The sequence below is a fragment of the Macaca fascicularis genome, chromosome 17 (assembly GCF_037993035.2).
Source record: "Macaca fascicularis isolate 582-1 chromosome 17, T2T-MFA8v1.1".
NCBI classification, from domain to species: domain Eukaryota; kingdom Metazoa; phylum Chordata; class Mammalia; order Primates; family Cercopithecidae; genus Macaca; species Macaca fascicularis.
Genome location: NC_088391.1, coordinates 23,456,787 through 23,477,786, shown reverse-complemented (window position 1 = coordinate 23,477,786; position 21,000 = coordinate 23,456,787). Strand labels below are relative to the sequence as shown.

The window sequence follows — 21,000 nt, the reverse complement described above, 5'->3', positions numbered from 1 at the left end:
ATTCCTTCATGTGTGCATGCATTCAGCTTTCCTCAGAAGCACTCCATGTGTCAGGCACTCCATTGGCCCTGGGGATTCACAGAGGATCACGGTCCAGTTGGTGAGGAAGACGTACAAACAAACCGGTTCAGTATTTCTCAATCTTTTTTTCATTATTATCCTCTAAGGAGCCTTGGTAGACATTTTTTCAAAATCTTCCCTTCTCCAACCTGTGAAATTTTAATACCACAGATATACTGTATTTGTGTACTATATGCATATCTGTGATTTATAATAAAAAGAACAAAATTTTTCCAGCCTCCCTCGACCAAGAACCACTTCTGGCTCCCTTGAGGATATCAACTCCTTTGAGAATGAAAGAAATGAATGATTACAGAGGAGTGTAGTGAGTGCAACTGGATGAAGGACAAGCTGCCAAGTTTGCCTCCCCGTGGGTACGGGAGACTCACTGCAATGGGTGAAGTCAGGAAAGGTCTCAGGGAGAAAAGTGGGATGCCAGCGATCCCAGAGGAGGAATCTGAACTCTCTGGTGGCCACAAGCAGGGGAAGTTCTCTTGAAAAGGCACAGGGGTGCACCTACTCAGGGTGGGCGCAAGAAGAGAGGCCGAGGGACAGGAGGAGGGCAGCGGCAGCAAGAGAGGGCCTCAAATGCTGAACCCAGGAGAGCAGATGTGACCCAAAGGAAACTGGCAATGCATAGAGTCTTAAGAAGGGGAATGACTTGCTCGTATGTATACATTTCCAAGTTCATTCAGGCTGTGTGTGGATGAGTCAGGGAAATCCAGTCAGAGATAAAGGCAGAAATCATGACTTCAATGAGAGCGGTTGCCTGTAAGGATGAGAGGAGAGAAATTTTGGAATAGGATCAACTGAAACAGTGTATATACAAGCACTTGGCATGCAGTAGGTCATTGATAATAGTGCATATGACTAATGTTTGGGCATTTGGTACCATTTAGCAGGTTGGCATTGCAGAAGCTTCCTACAGGCCACAGAACCTGATTGCTTCAATGTCTCAGGGGCCCGAGGTCTGATATTTGTTAAATCGATGTTTTTCTTTGAGGTGAAACTAGGCAGGGTAAACCTGGCCAACGGGCTCCTGGGGGAACTGCACAGGCTGCTTCTGTCTGGCTGGGCCCTGACCACTCAGCTACCAACTCCATGAATTACATACAAATGTGACAACAGCACAGACCAGGCCACAGGCATTCTCAGAGCTGTGCAGGGTTTTATTCATTCGCTTCAGACGTTCCCTTGCCTTAGCTCCGGCGAAATCAGAACCCACTGACTACACCAGTTGCTACACTTGCCATCTCTTCTGCCTGGCTTTGATCTCCTCTGGGAATCACCCGAACGGCCACCAACACCCTTGAGAGATGACCACACTGTCCCGTTTGTGGCTCTTGTTCACAGTAAATGAGATTGCTATGGGTTATCCAACACAAACTTATTCATTTCCTCATAGTAGTTTTTTAGGTCTTTTGAGAAAACTAAAAGAAGTCAGCAGTGATGTAACATCAGGGAGGTGTGAGGACTGTTAACATGTGATGGCTTTTCTATGAAGTGGAGGGGTGGTGGTTGGGGGCCTTTTGGTAATGGAAGGACGGTTTGCCCTTTCTAGAAGCTGAGAAGGAATTCAGGGAAGCAGAACAGGGAGGACGGTATGCTGGTGGTGCTAACTTTCCTTTCCAGGTTGGGAGCTGCCCAGTAAGGCCTTGGGGTTCACAGGGAGGTGTCTGCCTGTCCTCTCTGGGACCCTGAGCTGTATGTTTCAGCCCGTGGTCTTTAGCCTTATGCAGAGCACACTTGCTGTGTTTGATAAATGGCTTTGAAGTGCGGATGATGTCTCTTTTGTCTATTCCGAATCAGATCCATCCTCTGGTGGCCACCTCCTTGGCTCTCATCTTTATGGTCCCTTTTGAGGCTTCCAGAGCCCACTGCAATGGCAGCAGAAGTCAAGAACTGCCAAAGCCTCCCTCTCAACTGCCCCTTCTAACCTCCCTTCTGTTTGGCTTCCTCGGCTTCTCTTGGCTTCCCACGCTGGTTGTCCACGTTGCCTAACCCCAGTTGGACCGGCAGCTGTGTCTCGGGCTGTTTACCTTGGCTCTGACACTGAGTGCCTTTAGAGTGCTGCTTTCTGAAATTGTCCTTCATGGCTTTGCAAGGAAACTTGGGCAAAGGGCCCTGGCCCTCTGCTTGCTCAGGGTGTGGGAGCTAGATTCAGCCAGGCCCACAGGGCCCTCCAGTTTCCACTTATCTGTTAGGAGAAGAAGGAAACAACAGTGCTGAGAAGGAGCTGGAGCAGAAGAGAGTTAAGAAGCTTGCTAACCAGCTCCCAGGTGCTGCATGAGGCCAGAGCGCCTGACCTGGCTCAACTTCCATTCCAGGCAGGGCTTACTTAATGAGTGAAAGGACGTATCCAAAGGGTGCTACTGATTCGGGCATTTTGGTATCTATATGGAGGCCTTCCTTCGGTACTGTGCTACAGGTTCTGACATAGCCAATGTTTACCAATTAACTGGATTCACAGCTTTGGGAATATGTTAAATAAATACTGACACAATGCAAAGCTGGGAGTGGAGATAAGTATGCTGATAAACTCAGGATTTAGAGCAACTTCAAGAGGCTGAACAATGATGTAACATTCAGGGAAGAATGAGAAACGTTAATGAGAAGGGTGAATGGTTTTTCTCTTAGCTACAAAGTACAAGAAAGAGGAGATGTGGGATGTTATCATGAATTAGAAGAGCCTTTAGGCTCTTGACAGTAAGGTAAAGGGCCTAACGCACTTGATCTGGCATCTCAAATTTCACATACCCAAAACTGAACATGTCAAATTCATACCTCCCCTGTCAGTCCCAATTTCTGTTGATTAGAGCTGTTAGCCTCCCAGGATTGTTTATTATACGATTGCATTCTGTGGTCAACTATTTAATAAACATATATTTGGTATATAATCTTATAAAATATTTTAATGAGTCATTTGATCATTCATTAATTCTTTTTTTTTTTTTTTTTGAGATAGTCTCACTCTGTCTTGTAGACTGGAGTGCAGTGGCACAATCTCAGCTCACTGCAACCTCTGCCTCCCGGGTTCAAGTGATTCTCTTGCCTCTACCTCCCGAGTAGCTGCGACTACAGGTATGTGCCACCACATCTGGCTAATTTCTGTATTTTTAGTTGAGACGGGATTTTGCCATGTTACGAAGGTTGGTCTCGAACTCCTCAGCTCAGGCAATCTGCCTGCCTTGGCATGCCAAAGTGCTGGGATTACAGGCATGAACCACCACGTCTGGCCTCATTCATTATTTCCATAAATATTTATTGAGCACTGAGTAAGTATCACACATTATAGTAACTGAGACATCGTCTCTACCCTCCTAGAGCTTGTTCTACCAGAGGAAATGGACATTAAACTTGTGAATACACACAAACTTATTCAAAATTATAATCCTAATTAACTTTATGAAAGAACAAGGTTCTAGACAGCATAGAGTGGGCAGATGAGACCTAATTTTGGAAGAGGGATTAAGGGAATGTTCCTTGAGGAAGTGAATTTTGAGTTCATGGAAAGTTATATAGCTATGTTGTCCAATATGGTAGCCACTAGCCCCATGTTGGCATTTAAATTTAAATAAATTAAATGTAAATAAAATTAGAAGTTCAGTTTCTCGGTTGTGCTAGCCATATTCAGGTGCTCACTAGCCACCTGCTGCAAGTGGCTACCATATCACATAACACAGATAATGAATGTTTCCATCATTGCAGAAAATTCTATTGGATGGTGTTGTTATGTAGGATTTAACTAGATGAAAAGGCCAGGTACAGTGGCTCACGCCTATAATCCCAGCACTTTGGGAGGCTGAGGCGGGTAGATCACTTGAGGTCAGGAGTTCAAGACCAGCCTGGCCAACATGGAGAAACCATGTCTCTGCTAAAAATACAAAAATTAGCTGGGCATGGGGGCAGGTGCCTGTAATCCCAGCTACTCAGGAGGCTGAAGTGGGAGAATCACTTGAACCTGGTAGGCAGAGGTTGCAGTGAGCCGAGATCATGCCACTTCACTCCAGCCTGGGTGATAGAGGGATACTCTGTCTTAAAAAACAAACAAACAAACAAAAAAACAAAACAAAACTAGCTGAAAAGGAGAACAGGGGAAGAGGAAGGGAATACCTTAAGCAAAAAAGATAACTACTTAATTTAGAGAAACCTAACTATAACTTAAGATAATTCTTCAGAATGTTCATTGATGGTGACATTGGATGATGGGGTTTTGGGGAAGGATCAGAGGATATTGGGAATGTCTCCTTTTCCTGTTTTCTAACTCAGGCTCTGGACAGTTAATACCTAGCTGATTGTGCAGTGCTTATTAACAGATGGGGCCACTGTTCTCAACCCTTGCTTTGGTTCCCAGGTATACAAAATAGTGGTCAAGACAGCATAACACAGAACAATATTGTGCTTGAATTGTTCGATGAAATATAAAATGAGGGACATAAAATAGGACAATTGACAATAACTTTCCAATTGTATGGTAAAAAGTCACACATAACTGAATATTGGAAGTGGTCGCCCTCTATGTCTTTTGCCATTTGCCACAGTTCCTTGTCCTCTGTCCATCACATAAGCACCAGTGCTCCTGGGCATTCCATCCTGGGACGTGTTCTTTTTTCTTGCCACCGATTCCTGAGCAAGGTCATTCATTCCGTGACTTCACATGGCATCCATGTGCTATTGGGTCCCAAGTCTATATTTCTAGCCCCACACTGCTCTGCTTCAGAAATCCAAATTCAAATGCCCAATAAGAGACTCCAGTCAACTGTCCTATGGACACTTCAAACTCACCCCATATAGTGCCCACCTAAACTGCACTTCCTTCTCAGTGCCTACCTCAACCATGGCAACTCTGTCCACACCAGAAGCCAGAAGCCTTAACTTTCATATGGAAACCCCATCAGTTACCAAGTCCTGTTGATTTTACCTCCCAAGTAACCTCTCAAATGTATTGACTTTTCTCTCTTCCCTTCAGCATCATCCTAACTTGTCATGCACTGCCTGGATTGTGTTACCATTTCCTAACCAGTCTCCTTGGTTCTAGTCTTGGCCTGCTCCAAACCATTCTTCACTCTCCAGCCGTAGCAATCTTCCTAAATCTGGTAATGTCCTTCTGTTGCTGAAAACCCTTCAATGCCTCCCCATTACATCAGCCAGATTGACTTTGTGGTTACAAGGCCCATCTAGATTTGGCCCTGATTACTTCTCCAGCTGCTTCTTTTACCGTTTCTTCCTTGCATTGCTAAGTATTCTGCAGACATACTTAGCTTCTTTCAGCTCCAGGTATCCAGGATGCTTAACTTTGTATTGGGATCTTTGCACATGTTATTTCCAGAAACACTTTCACTCCTCCACACCTTTCTTTCCCCGCTTGCCTGACGTATTCAGTTTAAATGTTAACTTATTCAAGGAGACCTCCCCCAACTCCCCAGTGTGGGTTTAGTTGCCCCTGTCATAAACCCTCTGAAGTGAATTGAGTGGTGGTCTCCACCCGTCACCAACAAAGATACATCTACAACCTGATTCCCAGAACCTGGGAATGTTACCTTAGTTTTAAAAAGGGCTGTTTGCAGACATAATGAAATTAAGGATCTTGAAAGGAGATAATCCTGGATTATCCAGGTGGGCCCTTAATACAATGGTGAGTGTCTTTATGAGAGGCATGCAGAAGAGAGACACAGAGAGAAGAGGGAAAGGGCAACATGGAGAAGGAGACAAAGACCAGAGCTATGCAAGCCCCAAACCAAGAAGCACCAGAAGCTGAGGTTGGCAAGAAAGGAGGCTTCCCTAGAGCCTTCAGAGGGCGTGCGGCCCTGCTGACACCTTGATTTCAGACTTGTCTCCTCCAGGATGGTGAATCACTTGAACCATCCTGGAGGAGACAAGTGAGAGAACACATTTGTGTTGCTGTAAGCCACACAGTGGGTGGTAATTCATTAGAGCAGCCCTGGGAGATGGGTGCATCCTCCCCTTAGTTCTTCTGCGACACCTCTGGTCACACTACACTGAAGTGACCCCTTTACTCGTTTGCATCCCTAATTTCATCAGGCAGGGGCTTGCACATGCTATTACAATCATATCCCCCACACTGGCTCAGTACCTCCACAGATTAAGACATCAATAATCATGCAATGTGTGAATGAAGCACTGTTGGTTGATATTAATACACAGGGCACACTTTGCGGACTTGAGCTGCTCTGAAAATGTGGGCAGGATTTGGGTAACACTGAGAAGGGAAGTGATTAGTCTTAGAAACTGGATTCGTAAGAATGAAGGCCTGGAGATGAGAGTGTGACTAATACATAAACTCACAGAGATCAGCCTGACTGCAGGATAAGCTTCCTGAGATAAAGCTGATGGGAACTATAGTGAACTCACAGGCTCTCTCTTGCAGGCCAGAACTGCCCTCACAGGTGTACTCAGCATCTTTGGTTGAAGCTAAAGAGCCACAATTTGCCATCACATCTGTTTTCTCCTGCATGGCTGGTCAGGGTCTGGGTTTCCGGAGCAGCCCACTGCAGCATACAAATGTTATCACGTTCTTTATTTGTCATTGTCCAGAAAAGATGGAAATACTGCTAAGGTTAGAAGCCATCAAAGCTTCTTGAATTGAAACCTACATTACTTGTCAGCCCTAGTGCAAAATAAAAATGCAGGCCTTTGTTCAGAAATCATGAGACATTTCAAAATGCAACAGCAAGGTATAAACCAGCTGAGGGGTCTTTCTAAGCAGGGGTCTTTCTAAACTGCACGCCCATGAGGCTAACTCTGGCCATGAAAAAAGGATTTGCTTGCAAATCAAAACCACAATGTCATACCACCTTACTCCTGCAAGAATAGCCATAATCAAAAAATCAAAAAATAATAGATGTTGCCATGGATGTGGTGAACAGAGAACACTTCTACACACTGCTGGGGGGAATGCAAACTAGTACAACCACTATGGAAAACAGTGTGGCGATTCCTTAAAGAACTAAAAGTAGAACTACCATTTGATCCAACAATCCCACTACTGGGTATTTACCCAGAGGAAAAGAAGTCATTCATTATACGAAAAAGATACTTGCACATGCATGTTTATAGCAGCACAATTCACAATTGCAAAAATGTAGAACCAACCCATATACCCACCAATCAACAGTAGTTAAAGAAACTGTGGTATATATCTATATCTATATCTATATCTATATATATATGGCGTATATATATGCATATATATGCACGCATATATATATGTGGCATATATATACATATATATAATGGAATACTACTCAGACATAAAAAGGAATGAATTAATAGTATTTGTGGCAACCTGGATGGGATTGGAGAGTATTATTCTAAGTGAAGTAACTCAGGAATGGAAAACCAAGCATCGTATGTTCTCACTCATAAGTGGGGGCTAAACTATGAGGATGCAAAGGCATAAGAATAACACAATAGAGTTTGGGGACTCAGGGGGAAAGGGCAGGAAGGAAGTGAGGGATAAAAGATTACCATTCGGGTTCAGTGTATACTGCTTGGGTGATGGGTGCACCCAAATCTCACAAATCACCACTAAAGAACTTACTCTTGTAACCAAATACCACCTGTTCCCTCAAAACGTATGGAAATAAAAAAAAAGAGAAAAGAAGGATTTGCTGAAGATGAATATGAAGGTTTTGAATGGGTGGGGGTATGTTAGGGGGTCAGGTGGAAAGCTACTGCAATAATCCAGGAAGGCAGAAGTGGGGAGTCTCTGGTCTAGGATAGTTTTTTGGGAGATCAAAGGGAAGAAAAAGACAAACCTAAGGGATGATATATGCTCAGAGCCGGGGATGCTTCTGGGTCTTTCCAGGTTTAGAGCAGAGAGAGGCATCAGGAGGGACCCCGAGGCATCCAGGAGACTATTTGTGTGTTATTGACATTGTACTGGGAGTTGCATCAGACAGGAATGACTAGAATTCAGCAGATATGAGAATTACCGCAGGCATTTTACTCCACAAAGGAACCATATACAGATACCGGATTGTTGCCTAACAACTTTATGGCTTTAGAGAGGAATATGGATGTAAAAGGCAGTAGGAGAGAAGTCAAACCCTCAGATGCTCCCAGGGGCCCGGTGGTTACCTGAATGTGTGAGGATGAGGAGCAGGTGGACTGTGACACACTCCTGGCTGTCCAAAAGTGACAGCCACTGGGCAGCTCCAGCCTGTCATGGCCACATGAGAAAACACAGGGTCAGGGTAACCAGAGCTTCAGATTTTTAAAGTGAAGCCAAAGATTAAGAACTGTGAAACCTCTCCCAATTTTTAACTGTTGGCAAGTAAGTTAGATTTTTTAAAATAAATACAGTAAGCCACAGCAAACATACCCGTAAGCCAGGTCTGGCTCATGGGACTCAGTAACCTGAGTTACTTGGTACAGGGTTCTGTGAATAGAGCTGGGCCTGAGTTCCAATCCTGCCTCCACCTCTTAACTAGCTGCAGTCCTCAGGCAGAGCCTTTCTAAGCCTCGTTTTCTGTAGAATGGGGATAATTGTAGTGTCTACCTCTCAGGGTAGTGGTGAGGATTCAATGGCATCTTCTAGGTAAAGCACCGAAGCCAATGTCTTCATATAGAAGCTAAATAAATGTTGGCTGTCACTGTTCTTACCCATCTACTTTATGCCTGGTTCCTCGCATGTGTACTTTATATATTCCACTTTATTTTATGCTCACAGTCACCCTGTCCCTTAGGCTTTATTATAGTATATCCATTTCCCAGAGGTGGGTTAGAAATGAGGAGTAGAGACAATAACCTCACTTGCTTCATATCAGTCTCCCTGTGTGAGCAAGAATTCAAATCTCATTATTTCTGTCTCCAAAGGTGTTGCTTTCTAAACAGTATCTCTTAACCTGTATTGACTCTAGTATTTCCTATTGGTGGTTTCTACAAAGAATGTTCTAGCAAATGGCATTTTTCAAAGAAAATTTTAATAACAAAGCAAACTCCAAAAAGAAAAAAAGGGCTCCTCCCCGCCCCACATACTGAAGTGTGCACACACACATGCGCACACACACCCACACACACACATATGCATGTGTACATGCATGCGTGCTCAAAGCAAGCATAAGAAAAGCTGCCAGTACATTTTCCCCTATCTGATGGACTGTTAAGTAACACTGTTTGGGGGAACACATTATCCTTTGTGTTTTCCCAATCCCACAGGACAATTATTGCATTTCTATTCCGCCTCAAAGGTGAAGGAGTTGACAGTATAATGAATAAGGGACCTACGTACAGGCCCTGAGGCGAGAGATTAACAGGTAGGACCCAAATGCCTTTATTGCGCAGACAGACTCCCTTGGGTCCACTCAAGAGTGGTGACAGGTGTCAGAGCCAAGCGTGGGGCCTTAGGGCCTCTGTGCCCTGAAAGGCAATTAGATATTTGCTCAGTGGCCTACACTTCATGTATATCCTCCAGTCGTGCAAACTGATCATTCCATCTCCCTCTTTTACTCAGGGGCTTCAGACTCTGGAGCTCTCTGTCCAGGATCTTCCAGCAATCAACATTACTTAACAAAAAAAGAAAAGACTTGCATTATTGGTAAGTCTGAAATTAGCAGGAATTTTAACTTGTTCCTGGAACAAATTCTAGGGCATTTGAATTGAGAGTGGAATTAGGGTAGGGGTGGGGGGAGATCCCAGCTGGGCAAGCCAGAATGATGAAATTCAAGGCAAACAGCTTTGTTTGATTCTTTTGACTATGGCCAAGCCAGTAGGGCTGAGAGCATGATGTTCTCAGTAACAGCCTTGACAATAACATGATTTGTTTCTCTTCCAAAGCCGAAAATGGCATCTCTGCCTGCAAAGGGGAGCTTTCTTCTGAACCTGTGGGATGAGAGGGCTGCTTTCGTCCTACAGAGTAGGAAACGAAGGCATTAGGCAGAGCAGACTGGAATTGAAATGTCATCTGGCAATAACACTTGCCTAAACAATACGTGTTTTATTTTATTTTATTTTGGACTCTTCGTGGGTAGGATTTCAGACTAAGATGTTCCTTCCTCTTCCCTAACCGCCAGATTGAAACTGAATATTACCTTGGTCCAGGGAGCACAATACCTGTGTTATTTCTGTGTGGTTTTCTTCTCTTTACATTTTCTGGATTCTTTCAGGGAACTGGGAGGATGTAAAGTAAGCCGCAGTGCATTCTCAACAGGGAAAACTGAAAGCTCTTAGGCATTTATGCCACTAAGAAAAATAATTGTTGCAGTTAGCTAGCAGTTAATAATAACTGCAAGTGATTGCAAATCTCCTGTCCTGCAAAAATTTCTACAGACAGAAGCAAGTGACGGTTTCCTTGCTTTGTTCATCAGTGAAAAGCATAGATTAACCTCAGCTCTGGCCAAAGGGATGCTCCAGTGCTGCAGGGAAAAAAACAAGCCAACAAAACAAGTGTGATCCCTACCCCTACTGAACTTCCAGTATAGTGCAAGAACAAGGTGCACACAGTTGCATGCATGCATACACAGGTGGAAGAGGCAAGTCTCCAAATATGTGCATTGCACAAGTTCATTTCTAAGTCAATGGTATGAACTCACATTGCATCTGCCAATATAAATTGTACTATAAGGGTTAAGTAGGTTCTTAGGTCAGCAAACCACAGCCAATTTGCTTCTTCAAACAAGGTGGATTTGTCCACCTTTTATAAATTTGTCTCTATGGACAAAGGTATTGATCGATTCTCATGGTGTTCATAGCAAATCCCAGAGGCACCAAGTCACCATCCTGCAGGAGGGAGTGTCTCCCCCTTGTTCCTTTTGCATGAATTCTGCTTTCTTAAGAGTTTCAGTGGTAGTGAGGAGATGATACTTGGCCATTGGTGGGAGTATTGAGCAGTAGGTGGCTTGGGCGGGAATGGGAAATCAGGGAGGCGTTCAGGGAGTGGCTCATCTTTAGGAAGAAATTTAAATCTTAGCCATGGCACTTATTAGTTATGGGGCCTCAGGTAACGCCTTCTTGGTGAGACTCTTTCCTCCCCCTCCCCCTCCTCCCCCTCCTTCTCCTTCTTCTTCATCTTGCTCTGTCACCCAGACTGGAGTTCAGTGGTGCAATCATAGCTCACTGCACCCTCCAACTTCTGGGTTCAAGGCATCCTCCTGCCTCAATTTCCAAAGAAGCTGGAATTACAGACTCACACCACTGAGCCCAGCTACAGGGAATCTTTGAAGCTCAGTTTTCTCATCTAGAAAATAGGATCAGCAATAATAATAAATGAGGCTTCCCTCACAGGGTTGTTGTGAAAATAAGTACAGCACCTCATACTATTCTCCGTCTCATTGTTGGCATTTAGTAAGTATTGAATCTGGATCTGTTAGAGAAAGACACGGCATGTACAAAGGTATCAGCAGGTACAAATACATTGAATGCAAACTATTTATACACAAAGATATGTAGTGTACCAGTGAGCTTTTGATAGGTTATATTGAGGCAACAACTGATTCCCACATATTAAAAGCATGCTTTTTTCCCCCTTAGTCCTCCTGTCTGTGGCTGTGAAAGCCAGGCTTTAAGACAGCCCTAGTGATCCTTGCCTCTTGGCTGTTGTCCCCTCCCTCATGGCACTAGAGTTGGTATTCTACAACCAACAGAATACAACACAACACTACAGAAGTGATGCGATACCATTTCTCAGACTAGGTAATAAAAGACACTGTGGCTTCTATCCTGAGCACATGCTGTCTCTCTCTTTCTTGGATCACTTATTTTGGAGGAAATCAGTTGCCATGTTGAGTGGCTCTATGGAGAGCCCCATGTGGTGAGAACTGAGATCTCCTGGTAACAACTAGCAAGAAATTGAGGCCTCCTGCAGATGTCCATACAAAGGAGTCATATTGGCAGCAGATGCCTAAGCCCCAGTCAAGCCTTCAAATGGCTGAAGACCCACTGGCGGCTCGACTGCAACCTTACGAGACCCTGAGCCAGAATCACCCTATTAAGTTGCTTCCAGATTCCTGACCTTCAGAAATTTTGTGAGACAGTAAATAGTTTTATGTAAGCTGCTGTTCAATTTTAGGGTGATTTGTTATGCAGCAATAGCTAACTAATACAGTGGCTGTGAGTTTGCTGAGACTGCTCCACAAAACATATGAAACCCAGGCTGGAAGAGCAGCTGCTTGCACATCTGTTCTCATGGCAGAGAAAAAGAGCCAGAAGGGAGTGGAAGCACATGATGGCTTTAGACTTTCTGCCTAGAACTGGCATACATGACTTCTGTTCACATTTCATTGGTCAGAGTGAGTCACAGGGGTGTGTCTGTTTATGGGGGGGCAGGTATACTCCTTCCACTCTTTCCAGAAGTGCCTCCTTCCAGAAGGCACTGCCCAGCCAGCAATGAGGAAAGAGGGCATTCCTCTTTACTGGGAGAGAGGGTATCAATAACTGGAAACCATAATACATTTTATCCCAAGAGGCATGATTTATTTGCAAATCTATGCATAAAATATCTCTGGAAACATGCACAGGAGGATACTAATATTGGTTGCCTCTAGGGAAGATAATTTAGTATCTATGAAATAAGAATGGGAAGGAGATTTTTCTCTATATGCCTTTTTGAACCATACAGGTAAATATAGTACCTACTTTAAAATAGTTACTTTAAATTGAACCATGAAGTGGAAGACGTGAGCCTTCTGTTTTGAATTATGCTGCCTGCAGACACTTGGAGACGCAGCAGTTACTTATGGAGACTGCAGTGAGGGTAAGGCGGGAGCAGTGAGGAGCTGTGATGTTTTCTTTAGGTTGTGTTAGTTATTTTTAAAAAATAAAATAAACGTTTGCTTCTAGGAAGATGGAGTAGATGTACTTTTCCCTATTTCTTCACTAAATACAACTAAAATCCCTGGATATTCAATCTAAAACAAACATGAGATGTTTCTGAAAGGTGGGGAGAAGGAGGCATGAGCAGCTAGGGACCTCGGGACCTGTGAAATGACATGGTGGTGAGTTGCCTGAGTTTTCCTTTTGCTTCATTTACCCCAGGCTTGGAGCTGAGGAAGCCAGCTCAGCTCCAAGCCTGAGAAAGCCTTTCTGAGAACCCAGAAAGGCTAATAGGAGCAGACCCCAGGCCCCTGACAAAAGCCCCAAGGAAAGCCTGCTCTCTCTAGCCAAAGGAAGAGGAAAGCGGCAGTCTAGAAAGACAGACTTTTAGCCAATAACCGCTCTGCTGTATTTTAGCCAAACACCTTAGAAAAAACTGTGTTCCCAACCCTACCCATGCCAGTGAAGGCCTGGTGGAGAACCTACACTTCCCCTTCTGTAAGGCTGTACTAGGAACCCCCATCCCCCAGTGCAGTACTGTCAGAGAAGACCACATAGGGAACCAAGACTTGCATGTCCACTGGCCTGTACAAAAGTCTCCCACTCCCCACCAACAGTGTCAGTGGAGATTATATGGGGAGACCAACTCTCATGTTCACCCAGCAGCAGCAAGGAACTGCCATCTCTGGTGCTTATATAGGCTGAGTGATGGACCTGGATTTCTAGCTCCATTTGACAGTAACAAGGAGGTGACTTCCATCCCCCACCCACCACCCCTCCAAAGCAAGGTCAGAAGAAGCCAGCTAAAAACAGGTTTAGATAAAATCCAAAATCTTGTAACGTATTTTGATATACAGCTTTTTATTGGTTTCCTATAACTGCTGGAACAAATTACTATTAACTGAGTGGCTTAAAATAAGAGAAATTTATTCTCTCCCAGTTCTGAAGGCCAGAACTTTAAAGTCAAGGTATTGGCACTCAAGCACTTTCTTCAAAGGCCCCAGGGGAGAATTCTTTCTTGCATTTTCCAGCTTCTGGTGGCTGTCGGCATTCCTTGGCTTGTGGCCTCACCAATCCAATCTCCGCCTCCATGATGATCACATGGCCTCCTCCTCTTCTGTCTTCTTCTATGTGTCTCTTATAAGGACACTTTTTGCTGGATATAGGTCTCACTTGGATAATCCAGGATGATCTCATCTCAAAATCCATAACTTAGTTACTCTGGCAAGACCCCTTCTCCAAATGAGCTCACATTCACTGGTTTCAGAGATTATGACGTGTATATATTTTTGGAGCTACCATAATTCCACCCACTATAAGGCTTAGCTCAATTCTATCAAGTCCTCAGCAGGATTTTTGTAGACCTAAACAAGATTATTCTAGAATTTATATTGGAAGGCAAAAACTTTAGAATGGCTAAAATAATTTTGAAAAGGAAGAATAAGAGGAATCAACCTATCAGATTTCAAGACTTATTAAACAGTTACAGTTATCAAGATTATATAGCCAGCTGCAGTGGCTCATGCCTGTAATCCCAGCAGTTTGGAAGGCTGAGGTGGGCAGATCACTTGAGGTCAGGAGTTCAAGACCAGCCTGGCCAACATAGCAAAACCCCATCTCTACTAAAAATACAAAAATTAGCCAGGCGTCGGGGTGCATACCTGTAATCCCAGCTACTCAGGAGGCTGAGGCAGGAGAATCACTTGAACCCAGGAGGCGGAGGTCGTAGTGAGCCGAGATTGTGCCATGACACTCCAACCTGGGCAAGAGCAAGACTCCGTCTCAAAAAAAAAAAAAGCTTATGTGTTAGTGGTGGAGAGAGAGACACATGGACCAATGGAACAGAGCAGAGAACTTAGAAATAGACCCACACAAATATTCTCTATTGGTTTTTAACAAAGGTTGAAAAAAAATTTTTAAAAAGCAAGAAAGATGGCTCTGGAGCCATATCCATAGGCAAAAATTGCACCTCAATCTAACTTTCACACTTTACACAAAATTAATACAAAATAAATTATGAACTTAATTGTTAAATGTATAACTCTAAAACTGTTAGAATAAAATAGAATATTTTTAGGATACAGGGCAAAGAGTCATTAGACTTAATATCAAAAGTACAATCCATGAAGGAAAAGTTAATTAATTAGAAATGTCAAAATTTTGTTCTGTGACAGACCGTATTAAGTGGAAGAAAAGACAAGATACACAGTGGGAGAAAATATTTGCAGACTACATATCTGACAAAGGACTAATATCTGAATGAATATACAAAGAACTCTCACAATAGAACAGTGCAAAAATCAAACAACGCAGTCAGAAAATGGGCAAAAGATATGAAGAGATATTTCACCAAGGAAGAGAGATAAATGGCAATAAGCACATGAAAAGATATTCAATATGAATGGCCATTAGGGAAATGCAAATGAAGACCACAATAAGATATCACTATCCAGCTAGCTGAGCTAAAATAACAAATAGTGACAACACCAAATGCTGGTGAGGATGCAGAGAAACCGAATGATTTATACATTGCTGGGGGGAATATAGAATAGCTCAGACACTCTGAAAACAGCTTGGCGATTTCTTAAAAAAACTAAACATGCAACTACTGTGTAAGGCAGCAATCATACCCCTAGACATTCATCCTAGACAAATGAAGATTTATGTTCATACAAAAATCTGTATGTGAATATTTATTGCAGCCTTTTTGTAGTAGCAAAAACTGGAAACAACTCAGATATTACTCAAAGGGTGAATGGTTAAGCAAACTGGGATACATCTATACCATGGAATACTGCTTAGTAATAAAAAGGAACATGCTACTGATACATGCAACAAACTGGATGAATCTCCAGAGAATTATGCTGAGTGGAAAAAAAAAAATCCCAAAATGTTACATACTGTATAGTTCCATTTATGTAACAGTCTAGAAATGACAAAATTATAGAAATGGAGAACAGATTAGTGGTTGCCAGGGGTTAAGGAGAGGGTGGAAAGGTAGTGGGTGTGACTCTAAAAGAGCAACACGAGGCATTGATGCCAACAGCTGGTTGGCATATTGTGCCATAGCTTTGCAAGGTGTTACCACTGAAGATAACTTGGTAACGAGTCAAGAGGATTGTCTATATTATTTCTTATAATTGCATGAGAATCTACAATAGTCTCAAAAGAGTTGAAATTAAGAAATCTGAAGCAAACTTTAAAAACTATGTTTTTGTATTGCTTTCAAAACTAAAAATAAAATAAGTGACCTACAGGGAATATATATTTTACACAAATTACGAAGGATTATTGTTATTATTATAACATGACCTTTATGTAATTAAGAGCAGACAACTCAATAGGAAAGTAAGAAAAAGCTACAAACAAGGAATTCTCAAACTAAGAAATGCAAGTGGTCAGCCACAGTGTGACCATAAGCTCTCACTGATCCTCCAGTCAGTACCCACTTCTACTCTTAAAATACTCCAGATTGGACAATAAATGATATGATCGTCTTACTAACACACCAATAAAAAGATGTTCACCTTTGTAAGTAGTGAAAGAAACATGAACAAAGTTACTGTTTTTCCCTACCAGCTGTTAAAGAATAAAGGTTTGCTAATTCTCACTGTTGCAGCAGTGTGGGAAAGGTATATGCTTATGCTGTCCTGGTGAGCGTATAAATAGACTCAACTTTTTGGGAGGGTAATTTTCGACATGCTTTTAAAAACCTTTGAAAAGTATATTCCCATGAACAGTAATTCCATTTCTAGGAAATGAGACAAGTACACAAAGATGAATGCTCAAAGATTTTCATTGAAATGTTGTATATGCATTGAGAAGAAACCAAGCAGCAAACGTTCGTTAATTAGGAATTAGGGATGGAATGTTTACATAAATAATGGTATGCACATACATGTATATTTGATGAAATATTATGAAGCCATTATACACACACACAGGAAGTATATACCAGACATTAATGTTACCATATCTTGGTAAGTGGGATACTTGTTAAATGCTTACTTTCTTCTTTATTCTATCCTGTATTTTCTAAATTATTTTCAAAAGGCATATACTGTTTGTATAATCATGATACAGCAAATCTGTTTTTAAAAGATCAAGAATATTATACCTAGAGGATCAAGGTAACTTCAATGAGATGAAGTGAAGCAAGAAAACTCACTGTCACTTAGGAAAGTGGCCTTCAGGATGTGGAAATTGATTCGGCATCTAAGCATATTGTTAGGGCTGGGCCTAGCCAGCTTGAAAAATATCGTCACCTTACTGTTCTGTTTTTGAATGCAGTGGCTCTTCATTCAAAATGAGAACACAAGATAGGTATTTTATAAACAATAGCATGTAATGAAAACGTTGGTTATAATTATTTAAAGTGGCCTCTCCGTGGGGCTGAGATAGGATTTAAGGGCTGCTCTGAAACTGATGAGCCAGTCGGATTGTGAACTGGGCCCCCATCGCTCAGTTTACGCTCACCCTTTAGCCGTCCTTGGGTGCCACGCTGAGATGCCACATAGTGTGGTACCAAAAGGGAAGATTTGGGCAATAGTTAAAACACAGGCTCAAATCCCGATGGACCCATTTGCTACGTTAGAAAACCTGGGCAGACTGCTATAATTCCCCAAGGTGCTTCATTCACTTAAAATTGAAGAAAATAATGATTCTGATATTACAGGAGTGTTCTGAGGATCCAGTGACACGGGGCATGTGGAAGGGCTTTGTCAATGCACACCTGCAAAGCTCAGCTATGATGATTAGAGAGGCAGTATCCATCCTAGGAACAGCATGGGCGCTCCAGTTGGAAACCAGAGTGGCCGCTTTGTAGTCACATGAACTAGGTAAGTTACTTAAACTCTAAACTTTTGTTTTCCTGTCTATAAAATAAATATGATAGCTTCCTCATAGTGTCTTCCATGAAACTAAGTGAGATAATGAGGGAGGGAAGAAAACTCACATTTATTGAGCACCTACTGTATGTCAGGCACACACTAGGTGCTCTTCTATGACAGTAAGCAAACAAATATAGGGCATATTTTCCCCCAAAGTATCCTTTCATATAGAGAGCTTTGCCTTACATTCAGGTCCTTAACAATGTTTCTTATATTATGGGATGTTCTCTATTATTTTATTTTATATTTTTCAGTTTTATTTGAGACAGGGTCTCGCTCTGTTGCCCAGGTTGGAGTGCAGTGGTGTGATCACGGCTTACTGCAACTTTTGCCTTCTGGGATCAAGCGATCCTTCTGCTTCAGACTCCAGGGTAGCTGGGACTACAGGTGCACACCACTACGCCCAGCTGATTCTTAAATTTTTTGTAGAGACGAGGTCTTACTGTATTAGCCAGGCTGTTCTCAAACTCCTGGGTTCAAGCAATCCTCCCGCTTTGGCCTTCCAAATTGCTGGGATTATAGGTGTGAGCCACTGCACCAGGCCAATTATTTTAATTTGGAACAACAAAGTACCATTTGGGAAAGGCATAGTACAACAAAATGACTCAGTGGTGCTGATTTTGAACACATGGAGGTAATCAGGTGGGACCTGTGAAACAGGAAGCCTAAGCAGCAAATCAGAAGCAACACTATGGGGTGGTGAGCCAGTCCCTAAGGAGCCTGATCATGAACAAGAATCTGCAGGGCATTATCTAGCATTCCCCACATCTTCAGTGAAATCATTTCTTTGGTAATATGAATAGTGTCAAGACTGGTGAGTAGTTAGACATATTGCACTGACTTCGCTCTCCTTTATGAACAAGGCACAAGAAGATGGTAAATCTAGACCCACAGTCAGCCCATGGCCCTCTGTCCCTTCCTTCACAGAGGACCCTCTTGCCTGATCCCACCCAGAACTGTCCAGCACTGTCCTAGGACTATTAAGACATCTGCCCCAGCTGGAGTCTTCAATACACGGTGCTTGCTGGGGTGGCTAGGCCAGAGTGGGTCTTCTCCAAACTGCTGAACAAGTTGAATGAGTGTATTTGTGCTTCCTTGCCAATATGCATCTATATGTCACATGGGGTTCAATTAGACATTTTTGAGGTCATAGGGAGGGGATTTTTAGTTCCCCACAAGTCTCTGACCTCAAGAGGTTACCAGTCGTTGTAAAAAGAACCTGAAATTTTCTGAATGGCTAAATTTGCTTAAGTCAGAAGGCAGCACTGCCTGTTTCTCCCCCGACTATAAACTCCTTTAAAGGTAGGGATCATGATATTTTAGTTTCTTTCGAATGCCTACTATTTGTACTAGCTTTGTACAAAAGTAAATATAAGAAGCAGGTATGTTTACTGACTAAAAGTGTGGGATTTGAAATAAAATGTCCTTCTAACCCTGGCTTTTGCATACCGTGAGAGACTTTGGGGAACTTACTTAAGCTCACTATGCCTCAGTTTCCTCCTCTGTAGAATGCGAGTGGTAACAACAGTACCCACTTCGTAGAGTTATTGTGGAGATTAATAGATATGTAGAGCTCAGAACAGAATGTGACCTTCAATAAAAGTTAGTTATTCTCAATAAGTAGGTGTAAAATGTTTGTTATGTAAATTGATAGTAGTAATCCAGAGTTCTGGCAATTGCTCAAGAACTCTGTTCAGGCCAGCTATTATTGTGCAATTACTTGCCATAAATCTGTTACCACTTCCAAGATACGTATCCCTGTCAAGAAATTCACCTGCACCTCACACTAAGCCACTGCTGGCAGGGTTGGAAGGAATCTGCACAGCCAGCCTCTCTGTCTCTGGTTCCCGCTTCTCACAAGACAGCAGAATGCCTTCTGGGAAGGCCACCAGGAATCCAATCCCAACTCATTCCTAATGGGTCCTATTTTTTCCTCACCAAGTGACCTCCCCACCAGGATGTTGGTGATGACAATGGGTAGACATTCTTCTTTGTTCCATTCCATCTCATTACTTAACTCTCCTCCTTCCTCCAGCTATGCTAAGTGATTCCCAGAATGTGAACCTGAATATGGTTTCTGTCAACTCGTGGAAGAGGCTTTTCGCGTTAGAGCTGGGTTTGACAATGGTTCTGTGGTTAGGCTAACATGTGGAGTGCTTGTGTAGTCTGCAGCATCATATGGGTTTGTACACAACCAGAAGCACCAGCACATGCACACAGGATCCACATGGAGTACATACCCATTGCATGTACACACGTTCGCGCCCCTTCTCTTCTTCACGCAATGTTCAGACTTATCCTGAAAAGACCTGACATAGCGACCAAGGAGTGGGGCCTCAAAGCACAATCCACTTTAATTCTTTCATCCTGTTGCTTCACACTTGTTTTGAAGAACCAGGGCCCCTACCCTGATGTTTATTCTCTTCCTCTCACCCACTTGGCTCCCATCCTTTCCTCCTTCACCCCTGGGGAGGTTCTGCCCTGTGGTACAAGTCTGGGGTGTGTGTGTGTGTTCAGTGCGATGACTCGCTCTAAATGCAGCCTTCAGGCCCTTTGTGTCCCACCAGGAGGGAGTCAGGACATGGTCCTCCCATGCTGACAGTCCACCCATTAGCCCCGGGCTGTGGTGGTGAGGATAGGCATAGGGGAAGGAACATTCCAGACTTGAGGGCCGAGATTCTATCTTCTCAGGGCTGACTTCTTTACTCTGGTTGCTGCTTGTCTTAGGAGACCAGGCCCCTAAAACCCCTAAGCATTTAGAGGCTGCTGCCTCCCATATCCTGGAAATTGTCCAGCTTGTTAGGCAAATCCCTGACATGGCTGGTATTGCATGCCGAGAGAGCAAAGAGGAGTATGGTCTCCGTGAGGAGGAGGAAAGGTCTCTCCTCCTTGTCTAAGATGGTGACAACATGGCCTTCATGCACAGCGGAGGCTATTTAACAGTCAGTGTCTATGGCTATCTCAGTGTGTTTCTATAAATAGAGAGCTTTCCAGAAAAACCTTCCTAGTGAATTTCCTTATCAGTCCCTTAAATAGTGTTGACTGAGAGGGAGAAGCAGGGCTATACTAGCTTTCCAACAGTAAGTGAAAGGCATGGCTGATAAATGAGGCAAGGGAGATGTTAGTGAGGTTGAGTAGGTGAACTGTCCACCAGAGAGCAATGAGGGATGAATATCGTTTAAGAGCTATGGACTCTTTCATCTTGCGTGCATATTTTCCCCCAACTAATTATGCACTGGCTATGGCAAAGAGAACGGATAATGCAGGTAAGACATGTTTG

The 21,000-nt window shown here is 43.1% G+C and overlaps 1 protein-coding gene across 16 annotated transcripts in view; it reads left to right on the top strand.

Annotated features, from left to right (window-relative positions):
- The window catches only part of LOC102146375 (uncharacterized), a 68,587-nt gene that overhangs the window by 22,076 nt on the left and 25,511 nt on the right, over nt 1-21,000 (top strand). For 10 of the 16 annotated variants that reach the window (XR_012426911.1, XR_012426907.1, XR_012426910.1 and 7 more), the window contains exon 3: nt 17,507-17,669. The exons of 2 other annotated variants lie outside the window; for them this stretch is intronic. Coding sequence is in view for 4 of the 14 variants with exons in the window: in XM_065533198.2 (XP_065389270.1) it covers nt 17,507-17,656 (150 nt within the window). In the remaining 10 variants the exon portion in view is untranslated. Of the gene's footprint in view, nt 1-3,025; nt 3,142-9,535; nt 9,620-17,506; nt 17,670-21,000 lie in introns of all 16 variants that reach the window. 4 more of the 16 variants (XR_012426916.1, XR_012426908.1, XR_012426917.1 and 1 more) reach the window with 2 other exon arrangements.